Raw genomic sequence first — 15,968 nt, 5'->3', positions numbered from 1 at the left:
TCTCAATGATAAAAGACCTCGAGCTGCGGCCTCGGCTTTATTTGCGTAATGCCCTCTCATTCGGCTCATAAACATAGACCATTGCTGGCGTTACCTACGGTAGGACCATATAATTCCCTTCCAGTCAAAAACACTGAGGGCGCCCTGTACTTGACTAATAAGCATTTCAATTTAAATGATGGTTATGCCTTATTTATTTGTTGGCACTGAAAAAAATATTGTATTTTGCTATTTTCAGAAAGGTAATTTTAAAATCCCACTGCACTGTTCACTTACCTCGTTCCCCAATTATCTATCTACCACACCACTAGATAGCTGATAAATATTTGATTTGAAACACCGAGAAATCCTGACAAAGTTGCATTCATTTGGTGAATTTACACTAGACGGTGGCTATATGCAAGGGATGGCTCCGTGTGCGTCATAATAAGAAACGCGACAAGATCATTGATAACGAGTCCCTCTCCACTCCGTAGATAAATACAAAATGTATTAGTATTCACGGCAGTCCATCACTGGGCCCTGTTTAGAATACTTTATACCCACATCTCTAACCTTCCCAAAATTGGTTGGCATTTTGAGCGAAAATAAATTGTAAATAAGAGGCTACTTAAGATAGATATTAATGAAATGCATTAATGATATGCATTAATGAAATATGTCGTTGTATCGAGTGTTCATTTCGTTATTAAAGTAAACATCGAACGGGAAAAAGTAGTAATTAGTTTTAACAGTCATGTAATCAATCGTGTAAATTCAGATTACGTCAGTAGTCATTTACGAGTCACTACAAAGGTTCCGCTGATTCTATTAGCTGCCAGAGTGTAATGAATTGTTCAGCGCCCTCTGCCGTTCATGTAGAGCAGCGATAGGAAGTAAAATTAAAGAGCGGTGGTCGTCGCGCTACGAGTGTGCGACTTTTAAACATCGATTTTCCCACAATCAAATGCGCTTTTCTAATGGAAATCACAAGTAAGAGGTTTGACCTGGGCGCGATCGACTTGCACTAATTACCGCCGGTGACTCCTTCGATACCTTCCAATCACCTAAAAAATACCTGGCGCTCTATGGTGTTTTTAAGGTTTATATACTACAGAGGGGCGTATATGTGATTAATTTAATCAACTGTTTCGACATTATTTATCGGTTAAACCTTCTCAAATCTAGCTTCATACTAATCTAATAACATTGTTAACATATTCTTGTACCCTTTTGAATACTGAATATCCTAAAAAAAACGTTTCGGCAGTTATTAATAAGGGAATTCATAGTCTGTGTTCGCACACATTCAGGTTATTGTATTTCTAATTAACCGATGACTAATTCGTACACGTAGATTCAGACTGAGTCAAGTTCAAATATATAAATGACAACGTTTGTTTACAGTTTTAATGTCCTGATGTATAAAAACAAACAAACATAAGAAGTATGATCAATATTATAACTTCAGGTGAAAATACAAGATATTAACATCAGATGGCACAAGCGATGCACATGAACACACATTTCATAAATGAGCTTTTGACATGCATAATGTCGGTTCTATGACGTCATGGTGTTCATCATTATACGGGTGGTGCAAATACAATAACACAAAAACAATGCATTGTAAATATAGCAGTTACTCAGCGACCAGTTCAAATCAGAGTCACTCGACAGGCTAAACAAATGCGTGAGATACGTTTGAGCAATTTCAATAGTATAGCTGACAATAACCAAGTTGAACTCACTAAACCAAAAATCGTGACTCTGAAATTTTACTTTAATTTAACTACCGCCCCCCCTAAATATAATTTAACCGTCATTCCACCCAGCTGGCTATAAATACTATGACGGTTGAGTTGGGAGGAGATAGTGTCACACAGCGAATCATGATCAGTGCATAGTTGCCACAATTTAGCACAGACATTATATTATTCATAACATATTTACGTATGACGTCACGACGTTCGATTCAGTTAAATTTGCCAGACAAAACAAACTCTTCTCTTCTGAGTCGTGGGTATACGCGACGTTTTTTTTTAATTCACTCCTAGCTTGTAAAGGTGGGCCTGGGAATCAATGCTGAATGATTTTTGTTAAATCCACAATATATTACTATTATAGATGTATAAGCACCAATCGTTATACACCATTTCTTTAAATCACGCCCTCTAGTGACGAAAAAATGACGTATATTGGTGAAGGCAACGATCGTTTCAATCGACTACTATGTTTGGTTGGGGGATCGTTCGTCTTCAGATCAAAACGACATCGACGCTTTGAACGAACGTCGTGTCCCTCATTTACGTCATAGAAGAATATAATATATAGGAAAGGTGTCAGAGGTCAAGTCATGTCATGTCAAGCTCATTCTTTGATGACAATCTCGAATTTGCGGATATAGGAAGTTCCACAGGTTCAACTGATTTCAGCTCCACGACTATGGAGGAAGGGGTGAACGTTCTCCCATCCTTGTTCGGCGTGTCCGAACTCCGCGGCGACGGATTGCCATTCTCCGCTCCATTTGAGCGGGACCCGTCGCTCCCCGATTCTCCGTCGCGAATCCCCGTTAATAATGATTCTTCGTTACTCGGGGGGCTTTCGTTTGAGCCACTATCCTTAGTCTTGCTGGATATTTCTTGCGAGATCTCTTCATCCAAATCATATTCTTCATCACTGCCTTCGCTACTGCTATCACTATCTCGGTTACTCACATAACCTTTAGGAAGAACAAATTTCACTTTCTTTTTAGCTTTTTTCTTTGCTGCCGCTGCCTCACGTTCAATCTTTTTTCTGGCATTTCGCTCCATTAATGCCTTGATTTCGTCGGCATAAGCCCCGCTAAGCTGTTTTTCAGCTGGCGATTCCATGTTTCTCGTGACAAGTTTTTCTAATCCGATTTCAATCGGCCATTCAGGTATGTAAATATCGCCCTCTGGTGTTCGTTTGTACATTGGTTTTAAATTGCTACCTGGTTGTCGCTCAGGAATGTAGCTTTTCAGTTCTTGCTCCATCAGTTCAGACCAAAGAAACTGTTTTTTGATGGGGAATTTCTTGGCATCGTCTTTTCCTGAAGCTCCCTTGCGTTTTTTCTTCTTAGCGCGTCTTTTCCTCAGCTGTTTATGACTTATTCTTGGCGGGGTAGGCGGTCTTTTCGTATTCTTCTTTGAATAAAAGTTTCTTTTTTTACCAAAATTGAGCATCGGGGAGTTCTGCAAGGACATCGGTTTAACTACTCTAGGGGTAGAATATTGTGAGTCGACATCGAAGTCTGGATAAGGCAAAATGTCGACGATTTCAATACGCGAACCGCCGCGGTTCCGTTGTCGCCTAATGCTGTTGGACACTGATGTCATTGAATTAAAGAGTTCCGACATGCTGAATGACTGTGACGACTTCTGGTCGATGGCGGGAAGAAATGGCTTCCGCCAAATCTCTGGGTGTGTCCGTGAATCGGGTAGATCGGTTCTCAGGGTACACGTGCTTGCTGATCGATACAGTGGTTCAATCCTTACATCCGGGTCCGGCGACTCAGATGGTATCTCTTCGGACCGGCTAACGCGGTTTAAATTGGCAACTTTAAAACTGTATTGAAAGGCGTCGTCGTTCACCAGGGTAGGTGAACGAACTGAAGATAAGAGTCTTTGGTGAGAAATCTCACGCGCACGGTCTGTGTACGCCAACATTGATTTCTGAATGTCTTTCTTCGTCACATTAATTTCTGCCATGGTAGTAGCCATAAATACAGGTTTATATTGGAAATATGTCGATCCGCCGCAGACGAACCCGATGTGTAGTTATTAACAGTAAGATAGGCGGCTACATCTCATTGCTGGCGTCAGACTAACATGTGCGTTTTTCACACACCACAGCCACAGTATAAAGTCCGTTAACAGTTACTAAGGCAGTCTGAAGAGAGATAAAAACGAAGGAGCTATATCAGTTATTGTTAATGCAGTATTTGTTAATTTAATAATGACATGATACTGTGATCGAAACGGCTAAGGGGACAAATATGCTTACTAATAATAATTGAGGGTGGGAATAGTGCATATACTAAGTATATCTCAATACAATGACGAGCAATGCATCGCCACTTCCATGACAATCCTTACAGACTGACACGCACGATCTTGCATTCGGTTACTTCCATTAGACAACCACTGCCCTTTAAGTTGAAAACAAGTTTTGAAGGAGCTCCCCTGCCTTAATCATAATTACCCTAAATTATTATAAAATATACTCCTCGACAAATCGTTTACACGAACAAGAAATACACCGGGATCGAAATGCAAACGTTCACGTTCTATAGTAGGCCAATACGGGCAAGGATATCTCGACCAGACAGGAAATGGCAGTTATGCTGCAAAGGTCAATAGCAAATGCATTACAACGAGCAAAGATCTGTTCGGTGTCGACAGAACTTAACGACGGTAGATGGTTAAACGATTTAATTATTTGCATACGCCTCTAATTATGTTAGTTAGACTCCCTGCTGTGAAGAGAATATGCTTATGAGTATCGACGGATACTCATAAGTCCACATAAAAATAATATTTGCCGTCACATTAGTTGACGTTTCCACATCAAAATATTATCAAAGACCGAGATGAATTACATCTTTGCCAACGTAGGGTATTATTATTATCACCAAACAAAAAGGGGTGACACATTTAGTTGTGTCTGTCTAGGTTATAAAAAAAGAATAATTGAAAATAATGAAAAAAGAGATTACCCCATCATAACGTTTGTTTAGAGTGATTTTCGGAGAGCGTCGATCATCGTACCTCTGTATTGCCATACGGCTATAGGGAACATCTGTAGATTTCACGATAAAGTTATGTGTTAATGGGTTGTGTGCTCAATCGCAATACTAGCGAAAACGCTTGCCTTGCTTTGACAGTAATCAGCCAAACTCCCGTTTCACTGGCGATTATCACAAAAACAGTGAGCACATTCAGTCGTGTAATAGGGTTTTAAGTCCAGAGAAACAAAAATGTCCTGGTCGATTTTTCGTGCCAGCGTTTGCAATCCGAGTCCGATAAGCCCATGCAAGTAGTCAAGAGAAGACGTGAACAAAAAAAAAACGACTGACTAGTGTTGCCAAGGGCAGCAAGCACGAGTCAATATTGTTCCAGTATCGACCCGCCAGTGTTTGAACGACACGAGTCAGTATATAGCACGGACGTCAACTGTACATACATTCCCAGCCCATATATCGATGTAGACAATTATTTGCCAGTCACCGACAGACTGGTTTTCGTGTGGAATGAAAAATGTCGCTATCCAGCAGAAAAGTGAATTCACATTCACAACATTCCACTAATTCTTAATACACTTAATCGACGGCTGAATTAGATAATTATTGTTATCGTCAAATAATATTGATTAATTTATTAATATATTCAGTGTCATTAAATGATGTCATATGCATCCCGGTCAATCACCAAATATCAGTTATGGCTGTCACATGGTTAATGATATACGGATAAAAAAAAAATGGCGTAAGGCGAAGACCCGAATTTCAAATATTAACAGTTATTCAACGCTCCTGAACCACCATCTGAATAAATCGACACTAACACAGTACCGATACATTGTTGCACTGACAGGCTGCGTTATATGATTCGTTGAAAAAGGTTATCGTGAAAGTGACATTGTTCTCGCCAATATTCAGTGCATTTGAAATACGTAAATCTAATATTTAATGCTGTCACTGAGTAACAATTTAGGAAACTGTGATTATTTAGGGTATAAAGGGCGATATACTGTCCATTATTGCGTGATAAAAAAAAACCAACAGCGTCATATTGGCTTCAGGGAAAGGTCTAGACGCGATGTGCTCGCCTGCGCCTCATACACTATCTTACATGATTGTACAATATTAAAGAACGTGACAAAGATGGAGGAGACGCAGTTACGGCCATTATCACGCAATAATGTGTAGCGCGGAGTCCTTTATTTCAATTACTGATAATACATTTGAACTCGCTAGTACAAGTCATTCAGTGGTCAGTTTTCGAACCTTGGTTTCAAAATGTAGTTATAACAATTCATAAGTTGATTATACAAAAATATGTGATGAATGAAAACAAAAACACGTGTACACATTTATGCTAACAAAATCAGTTGAATGTGACTAGCCAGCCTGAGTGCAAACTCCTAGGTGTGGTTGACGTATTGTAAGTCAGATAGTGCACTTGTGTTGTGCATTCGTTCACATATTTGATCCCAACTCGGGCGCATGGTTCTCGTGTCAGCCATGTATGTAACGAATTACTGTAGTTGTTTGGATATAAGATTTTTGAAAACAGACCACCTGATCTACTTACATACAAACCAGTCCGCAGAGACATTTCTCCGATCCGCAACAGCCTATATACGAAAATACGCACATAGTGCGTACGCTGACTCGATTAACTAGTCAACCACCCAAACATCTCCACGCTCGGCCGCCAACGAATCATAACAATCAGCTGTATGCGGCCGAGGCATCCAAAAACTCAACCCTTTTGCCAATCGGCCACCTCGAATTTCACAATTATTCTATATCTCCCACTGCAATGTACACCAATACAGCATTTACCACATTTGTTAAAATATGTAGTTTCCATAAATTCAAAAAAACAGCCACTGAAAATGCATCAGTGTTTTAGTGGAAAATTAATTTTGCTGCAAACTGTAGTCAGACGCAGTTATACAGTTGCGTTTTGAGTAGTGCGACATTAGCGCTCTACATTATTCTTGCCTGCTAGGTTAAAAGTCAAAGTCAATGTTGAAAAGATTCGGTATCAGTGTGTGTTGAGTTGTTTTCTGAAACTAGTTATAGCGTCCTACCACTTTGATGACGTAATGCGACTTACATCAATTTTTCATTAACAAGTTTCTTGTTTTAATTTCCGGTCTGTAGGTTCATTTTACGTTGATGGACGGAATATAATAAAACATGTTCCATATAATGACAGAAAATTACTCGGTAAATAAATCTAAGTCCCGTCATTGGACAGATCGTTATTTCAGACTAACTCATTCGAAAGACGAAAGGAAATTTAGCGCGTAACTAAAAAGTGAAATTGACGTCTGCATAGTACAAGTTGGGAAATAACCACATCCGGCGGTAGTAACGGTATTTTCTTTTTAAATATATATACTCTTGGTCTGATTCGAGCTGTTCGATGTGAGTTCTGGTTTATGAGACAGTAACATATATCGGAAAACGATTCGAATTCGAGATTTTAAAGCGGGAGGAGCGTCACCTGCACACGCGCGGAAATTGAGTCCCAAGCGACAATAACAACACACGCTAAAAACGCAAAGAGTCATGGTAGACGCTTGTTTGTAAACAATAACACGCTTTAGCTATCTAACGCATGCGCAAGTGACGACTCCCCCGCAAAGGTTTACACCTTTATTTAAGGCGAATTGTGCAATAATAAGTATTATTATTCCTCATAGCCCTATCAGCCAATTTATCGGCGTTCCCAATGTAATTGTAAACAGGTTGAACAACTGAAAAATATTCCGGCCAACAATGTATCGTGCCTCGACTTATTTTTTACATGAATACGGTGAATACTGGGAGATAATTATGGACTCGTAAAACGACTATATCGGTCGGACAGTCTTTGGTCGCCACACTACACGTGGCTAGCGCTGAAACTGGAACTCCGCACAGAATTTCAGAATTGGTCGAGGCCGTAGGAACCGTGCCGGCCATACCGGCTATGGCCGGTGTACTTCTGCACGTCCCCCTTAGCAGACGTGATCATTCGGCGCACGTCAACATACGCCTCGGACCTACGGCCCTCGATGGATGGCCGGACCAACTAATGTTTGCTTCCTACGGCCTTGTTGGTTGACGTCGTATATCGTTTGGTGCTTCTTATTTTATGTCTCGTGTGTCAGGAGTGGTTCAGTTTGTCGCTCTTGTTTTATACTTGCGCCCGCGTCTATGTGTAAACACGGCTTCTGAAATGTCAGACGGTCGCCCGTAGCTAGTTTATACTCACTTAAATCATAAATGTCACCATAATTTATGGAATATGTGTGTACATACTGACCATTAGAAATGTGATGAAATAGCTGATTGCGAATGGAAAAAATTCTGGATGTTTTTATTGGAAGCTGGGTCCAATGGAGAAATTGCAACGCAACCTTTTACAATTGCATGTTTCATTCTGTATAATAATACCAATTTTAGCCAGTTTCAAGGCCGGACCATTTATTCTTCTTTTTCATTGTTGAATAAACAAGATTAAAATTTGGATCGCTTTTACATTGTTGGGACGTTATTTAGACGATGGAAAGGAGAATTGTTACGTCTAACGTCTTGTTTCTTCTCGCAGTTTGTCAGTATTTACGTAGCCAATCTCGACGAAGACGTAGTCTGTAGTTTCATCGGAATGGTGTTTTAAATCGCCCTGGAGTTCTTCCAAATAATTTGAGTCGTTGAGTGAGCACAAAATAATTGTTTAATTTGATTTGGGATACGACACAGTTTCAGTGGATAAACTGTGTATATGGTTTGTTTTGAACTATTGAACGGAAACTCGGAAACAATGGTGAGACGAGACAATAATTGGTACACACAAATAGTTTTGAGAACATGTGAAAAAATCGCAAGACTTTCGCCACTACGATGGTTGTTGTCAACTACTGCCTTAAAATCCGCCAACTCATATTTCTTTTCACTTGTGCTTCCGTTCTCTCTATCTATCTCCTAACCGGGCTGCGATTTTTTCGTGTCTTTCATGATTTTGTTTTTTCGGCAGTCAAATTGGCTTCTCTCACACTCACCTTCGTTGTCACGGATTGTGAAAACTTTGGATATTGCGCAACAAAGCTCACGAAATTGATTTGATCAGGTGCTTGTTCACATTATAGTTAGGCCGGCCTAACTTTGGTATTAAAATTAGGGCCGGCCTCGGCACCGTTTCTCAGCACGACTTATTTAAGCCGGCCTAAAGTTAAGTTCATGTTCACACACAAAATTTATGCAAGCCTAAAATTTCGGTAAGCCTAATGCCTGGCTTCATTATATTATGACGTGAACCCACCTATTGACCCCATCCAATATATATTTTTTTTCATTTGCATATACTAGATACCTCCACATACCAGCCAATAGCCCCACCCCTTCGTACAGGCTAGACGTATACTAAGTAGTTTATTATAGTTCCTGAAATCCCTGTGATCGAACACGATGGTAGGGCGTTAACGACTCGGTTGTATTTTGGTAACATCGTTTTACTTCAGAAAATCAGTTCGAAAAAAGACAATTACTCGTTCCGGCTAATAACCACACAGACGTACTTTGAATGTTCTTTTAACTAAATAACTGGACCTCCTTACCATTTAACGTGCTTCTCCAAAATACGTCAATGCATATTCCAACTGAAGCATAGAGGAACGAATCAAATGTAGCCAAGACTCTCAATATAACCCTCAGATGTTTTTCAATGTAACACAACCGTAACATAAGTACCTCAGAAAATGAAAGCACTACAGCGTTGTTATGGACTGTCGTACCAGATACAAGACGAGTGTCACGTAGCGCTGAGAGTAGTATTCCGAAATGTGGACGGGGAGATTAACGTTATCCCCTTGTCTGACCCGTAAACGAGCAATTTATACCTGTCAGCGAAAGTCCAATTCACACTGGCATCGTCATTAGGTCAATCGTCACATGAAGGCGTAATGGTACCTAATCTCAATGTCACCAGAAGACTTTGTAGTAGTGGAATGAATTTACAAGGTACGCGGCGGCGTCCGCAATGTCGGACGGGAGCTGAATATGTGTCACAGTACACGGCGGGCACAGCGCAGTCGTCAGGGGTAATAGCTAATATAAATTAAACCTATACACGTTGATAAACAATGCATACATGTATTTTTACAATAGCACACGGTATGCTTACCTATCGATTGATCTCAATATGTCTGAACGACCCACAATGCCGACCAGTCACGCCAAACTGGCGGTTTTCACCTCACATTCTTTGTTCCCCATTGAGTGGGCGCTTAGTTTCCATAAGCACACACATCAAACGATTTTACAATAATACTACGCACCTTTTAATGTACTGTACCGCCACGTGAACGGTGAACGCATTAGGTTTAAATTTCGACTATTTTCAAAATAGTGACCCGAGAAAGACTATGACGTGACATGATTAGAACAAGCTTTTATACCAAGGTTGAGTTTACACGTCCCATAGCCCCCTCAAGTCACGCTAAATTACGCAACTGTATTTAATATATTTTTTTAAATAAGATAACTATTTAGTGATTTGACGTTTGCATAAGCATTCATTCAGTCCATTCGTCACCGAGTACAGTCGGAAGGGGAGAGGAGCAACGGCTCCGTAGAGCTGGCACTCTGTGTGGATTAAACGTGACAACATTCTAAGTCCGCGAGTGTTTGTTGAAATTCGAAACCGGGCAAGTAGCGGTGTTACAACTTAAAGCACAGCGAGAAGAACCCTCGATGAAGACGTTTGAGGTTGCAATTTTGAAGAGCTCCCATTTGTGAATACAAATCATTAAATCCCATACATAAATACACCTAGCTCGGTGACAGCAACGTAAATAATGCGACATTATTGATAGCAATGGGATAGCTAACAAGTGCGCGAGAACGCACGCCACAGTGCACGATTTTCAGTAGTATTGAGCATTAGTGATTTAAACAGTTATTTCACCAATAATGAAATAACAACTGCAACTTGTCACAACGTACATTTCTGCACCACTGGAACTTGAAAATGCTGGCCTATATCAATGCATGGCATTATTTGTACACAAAAGACGAGGCAGAAGTAATTTTCCATCTGATCTGGTTCTAGCTATGTTCAGCACCCACGGCACAATGTTCGATAAAGCCAATCCCTGAGATGCGCCCAGGGATTGGCGATACAGCAAATAATCGTGTCTTGGGGCTAGTATGAAAAGACATAGAAGCTGAGAAATTCACGTAATTCAGTTTCTAATCGCTGATCCCGGGGTCACTAGACAAAGCACACATCGATACAAAGAACGGAGGTTTCAAACACATTTAGTACCCCGAAATTAGTTTTCCTCTGATGAATCTATGGGCAGTGCATGGTGCATTTACACGTAAGGAAATGGGGCGCAAAGTTAATATAAAACAACTAAATGACAATGAACTTGATCTGAACTAATTATACACGTATCAATAGTTTTTTTCAGTTCAAAAAGTTATCGACCATGTGCATATAACGAGATAGAGCACGACCCGATATCGTTGTTTATGAGGGATATTCTTCAACTTGAGATAAAGCACAGCACGATTGCGATACAAACTTTAATCTAATCGTAAAAGGTATTAACAAGCCGATTGCAAGATTAAGACGTTTTAAAGTGTCCTGATTTATGTTCTTAAACGATTAAATACACGGGTTTAAAAAATAAATCGCATGCCCAAACGTAACAACGTGCGTGACGTCACCGGCTTTAGCCCGAGGGTGGATTTGGTGAATTACGATAAGTTTATAACCAGCACGGGGATCATAATTATTTGTAAGAACATTTTCACCAAACATTTTGTTATGTTAATTCAGTAGGTGATTTGATCCCTAACAATTCATTTGAGTAAATAACAGCGTGAGTATTGAGCATGAATCACCGTATTTTCATGTTACCACTTTCCCTCAGTGCATCACTCAAGACTATTTGCATTAACTGAACATATGTGTTTGTATAAATGTAGCACTATCATCGTAAATACTAATGGCAGTGAATTTGTTTTGTTCAAAAGAACTATTGAGTTCATTAGCTCTCACTTCTTGTGGTGTATTGTGGAAAGGAATTTTCAACATTGAACCAAACTGTGCCTATATGCAATTGTATATTGACTACTGCATAATGAAAGTTAACAACGACAGGTAAGGTGTTGTTGAGGAATCTAGTTAGAGCAGATCTGACAACCGACTTTGACAGTACCAATACTCTGATTGTCCATGTTAATATCAGTTGTCAGAGAGAGGTAGGGCGAGGACGGACTGTTCCTTTGATGGTCTCAAAACCGCCGTGTGAAAGTGCGTTAAATACAAACGAAATGCCACTAAAATGTTTCAATTCCATATCGAACCACTTTATAAAAGACAATAAAACAAGTCAAAAGAATCTGATTTATTTTACTAGTTGCTGGAGGGAAATGGTTTACCCGCTAATAGGGTTGTCATCAGATCTCTAATTGACTCAGTGGCAGTAAACAACGGGGCATTAAACTTATACAGTTCACGACCATTAAGTGATATCGCATGTTCACTTTGTCCATGGCCGTCAACAAGGTTTGTTCTGTGGCCATGACAGGAATGTCAAGAGGGATTTAGGACAAGAAAACAACACAAAGATAGACATGGCGAATCGTGTTTGAGGCTGATTCTTGGCTCAGATTTGAAAGTTGTGGGGACAACGGCGGACAATAAGTGATGGGTATATTGTCGTATCACATGTTTTGTAAAATAGTCAGTATTATCATTAAACAAACATGATTATAAATGAGCTCGAATTCGTCCACCAATATATTTTGGAGAAAGATAGCGGTGATATAAACTATGTGCTCGAATCATGATGATAAACCACATCATTTGGACAGATATATCATATGATCTTACCGCCAGTGTCAGACATATTTAATAGTAACTCCCCCTCCACAGAGCTTCGAAATTAGCCCTATAGCCCGGTGTAAAATCGAAGAAAACAAACCACTGTCTGGTCGCCGTGCTTATACGATTAAAGCCATAGGGTAGAATTAATTCATATCTAGAAGACCCATTGTATTTCTTCAATACTGGACCTTGGGCCACTCAAAGTGCCCAGTAGTAAAGTGCAATCATACTTATGGGTCGACGGTTTTTCACTAGCCTGGGGCCACGCACTAAGGCATGAAACCAAGTCATAGCCACCACAGAGTGTTGCTTACCGCGTTGCTATGATCAAACGTGTGTTAAATACCTGTTATACTCTCCGGAATTGCCAAGACGCTGTACCCAGTAAACAATTCCGACTTGCCCCGTCGCAGGTGGGGAATGCTCCTTGGGTAACTGCGTTGGATCCAATGAGCAAAGCGTTGTGAACTACATTGAAATCATAAAATGACAAACATTGTTGTGATTCAGGGGTTGACGTGGGGGCCAGGTGAAATTATGGCCGCTTAGGCTAGTATTACACGGCTCTTCAGCCTCGTCACGGTGTATACATAATGCAACAGGTGTGGTTGGGCTGAAAAGGGATCGTTTTACAACCCACGAATCAGCCTGATTGCGTGTAAAGTAACTTCATGTTCTGTCGGTTATTGCTAAGATACGCACAAATATTCGCCACGTAATTATTTTACTCTCTCACAGGAATGCGAAAAAAAGCTCATTCATTTGGGAGTGTCAAGGTGGTTAAACAGAGATCAAAACTCTTCACTCGTTGCGAAAGGGGGATAAATGAAACTGTTTCGGTTGTCACGCAAAATGCAATCAATCGGTAATACGTCCTCGCTCTCTGTGAGTCGTGTGGAGGCGCAAAATACATACGTATACGTACCTCGGTAGTCAAAAACAAACTATACAATCGTACTGGGTGCAACGAGTGGTAACCACGGACTGAAACAATGTTGGTGTCAATGTAAGGGTATACATAAAGCTACATTTCCCTCGAGGCGACTTCACAGCAGTCCGAATGGAACACAAAACATGACTGCATGTAGCGATGCGGAAAACGGATAGCGCTCCAATCAGCGTGGCAACAATTGACCATCTCTTATTCCCTAAACATATACAATTGCAGGTTTCATGTTTATGACACAGCAGAACAGACAGAAAGTGACCAAATTACCGAAAAATAAGCAAACACACGTACATACACGCTCCCGTACTGAGCTGATCCAATCATATAATCATGTCTATGATATCATGCCTATGCGGGGACTGAAATTAGCGTCCTGGAAGTTCAGAACATAGAAGCTGTGCAGTATCACATTTCCCGAACACTCGAACATTTAAATACATTAAATAGAGATACAGTGTTAGAGTGACTTTGCACCCACGGTCAGTCGTTACGCTGCCTGATTTACGGCATATAATGTTAAAGGTGTGCGTATGTGACACCACGTTGGTTTTTAGTGATTATTTATCGATTTTTGAGCTCGCGTTTTACTGCGCGATAGCCAATCAAACGTCGAAAAATGGACCCCATGTAAGTTAATCAGAATACCTACCGTCGTTGAATATCTAAGCTGTTAAATAGCATGGTCTGGTTACCAGAAAATCGGATAGCACGTTGCATTAGCTGCTTTAATGGGGAAACTGTTTTTGTGTTTGTTATTAGGGGTTATTTTTACATAACCGGAGTTGGATCATTCTGACACCAGTTTGCGGCAATGTTCGTCTTTTGTTGCATGTGAACAATATTTTGAATGGCTTACCATGTATGCCAGTTTGTGGGCGTGGGAAGTGTGTATTCAACAAGCGGTTTACAATAACAACCGACTCGGAAATCTATTATATTTAAAGTTTCTAATAAAACAGCTATTGTATTTGTATAACTCGCTCATAATTTTACGAAATTTCCACTCAAGGTATTTTGTTGATTATCGAATTATCGCCGGTCCTAGTCATTAAGTTGGTCGCGGTTAGTTACCGGAGTCTGAACGCGCGGTCATTAACTTAAAATGGACCTGTTGTACATTTCACTGTGGTTTTTAAAACGATGGATTGCTTGTCGAAACTGTTGTCTACTTCATTTGCGTCATTCTGGTCGTTGATTGTACTACATGTACTTTGTATGTCACAGCGGGGATATAGGCTTCATGGCCACGTTACTCGTCATTTCCCGGCGGACGAGGGTCGTCAGTCGGCTTCCACTAAATATGTGTTCACAATCATAACCAAGCTGTGTACTGTAACATTGAATTGTCGTACTAGTTGTTTGTTCTAGGATACAGGTACCATCCATTCATGATTGAAATAAAGCGAACAGAAACACGAAAGAAACTTAACAAAGGCAATTCATTTACTTGTATTTGCACCAAGGTTGTGGGTACAGCATGAGCACTGGCTTCGACAAAGCGTACAGATGAAGTCGAAAGAATATGTCATTATATACATATATATATATTCGTAGTACGTCACATATTCATCTATTTATCTTGCCATCGGGGGAGTAATTTAGTGAATAATAGTAATAACTGCCATTGTCTCATGGTTTTCTCCAGTTTAATCGTTGAAAAATGATTGGAAAGGGCATCATGGTGGCTGGGATCAATCGTTAGCAACGAGCGCTCATTAAAATAACACACAGTAGAGCAAAGTTCGACATTGATAAAATATGACCGACTCACCTGTGTTGTGGATTTCAGGCCAACGACTGCCACAGTTCTTGTTCGGCACCGCTTTCCTCGCGGGCTGCAGATCCCTGATGTCTTGGTAGCCTATTAAAATATGTTTCACTATATCAAAACCTTCTCTGTAGTTAACCGCACATGTCAAGTATCTCCAACTGCGTGTTACGTCCGTTACGTGTTCGCTCATCAGCGGACAACGTTCAATTACGTGTACTCGCCCTTTGGTGAAAATGAAAACGGCGTTGTCGTCACTAGTTTGTGTTCACGTACGGTACAGTTAACATCGGCGACGGCGGCGAACACTCTTATTCATAACGACGATGGGACTCAGTAGGTCGGTCTTCTACTGCACTGAATTACACTTCATAGACGTAGAGGTCGAAACACCGCGAGATCAAAAGTTACCCACCCCTTTATTCTAACTGTGTAACCGAGGTAGCGGGTCTTGTTAGATTACGCAAGTAGATCGATGAGCGATTTGTGTAGGCAGCCTCCAAAACAGTAAACAGAAGGAAGACAGCAAAACACTATTGTTAACAGACGCGCTTTCACAGTTCGTTCAATAAATTGAAATCTATTGTATTTAGAAACTTTAGTCAATCCAGAGAAAGAGATACAGGTAATGACAGTA

At 40.4% G+C, this 15,968-nt stretch overlaps 1 protein-coding gene across 5 annotated transcripts; it reads right to left on the bottom strand.

The window, feature by feature from the left end:
* Positions 1-1,353: 1,353 nt before the first annotated feature.
* On the bottom strand, positions 1,354-15,869 carry LOC102806812 (uncharacterized). Of its 5 annotated transcripts, XM_085507135.1 has the most exons (3): positions 13,540-13,592; positions 12,961-13,082; positions 1,354-3,891 (listed from the first exon to the last, which is right to left on the bottom strand). In XM_085507135.1, exon 3 carries the CDS (start codon positions 3,720-3,722, stop codon positions 2,334-2,336), a length of 1,389 nt encoding a protein of 462 aa, XP_085363261.1. In that variant the 5' UTR covers positions 3,723-3,891; positions 12,961-13,082; positions 13,540-13,592; the 3' UTR covers positions 1,354-2,333. The 5 variants fall into 5 exon arrangements, with proteins under 5 accessions (XP_085363261.1, XP_006813727.1, XP_085363264.1 ...); XM_006813664.2 differs by lacking the exons at positions 12,961-13,082; positions 13,540-13,592 and adding an exon at positions 15,335-15,869; XM_085507138.1 differs by lacking the exons at positions 12,961-13,082; positions 13,540-13,592 and adding an exon at positions 14,213-14,275.
* Between the last annotated feature and the right edge of the window lie 99 nt (positions 15,870-15,968).

This window comes from Saccoglossus kowalevskii, chromosome 13, assembly GCF_978046115.1.
Source record: "Saccoglossus kowalevskii chromosome 13, keSacKowa6.1, whole genome shotgun sequence".
NCBI lineage: Eukaryota > Metazoa > Hemichordata > Enteropneusta > Harrimaniidae > Saccoglossus > Saccoglossus kowalevskii.
The sequence above is the reverse complement of the archived record's forward strand: the minus strand, read 5'-3'. Positions and strand labels throughout refer to the sequence as shown.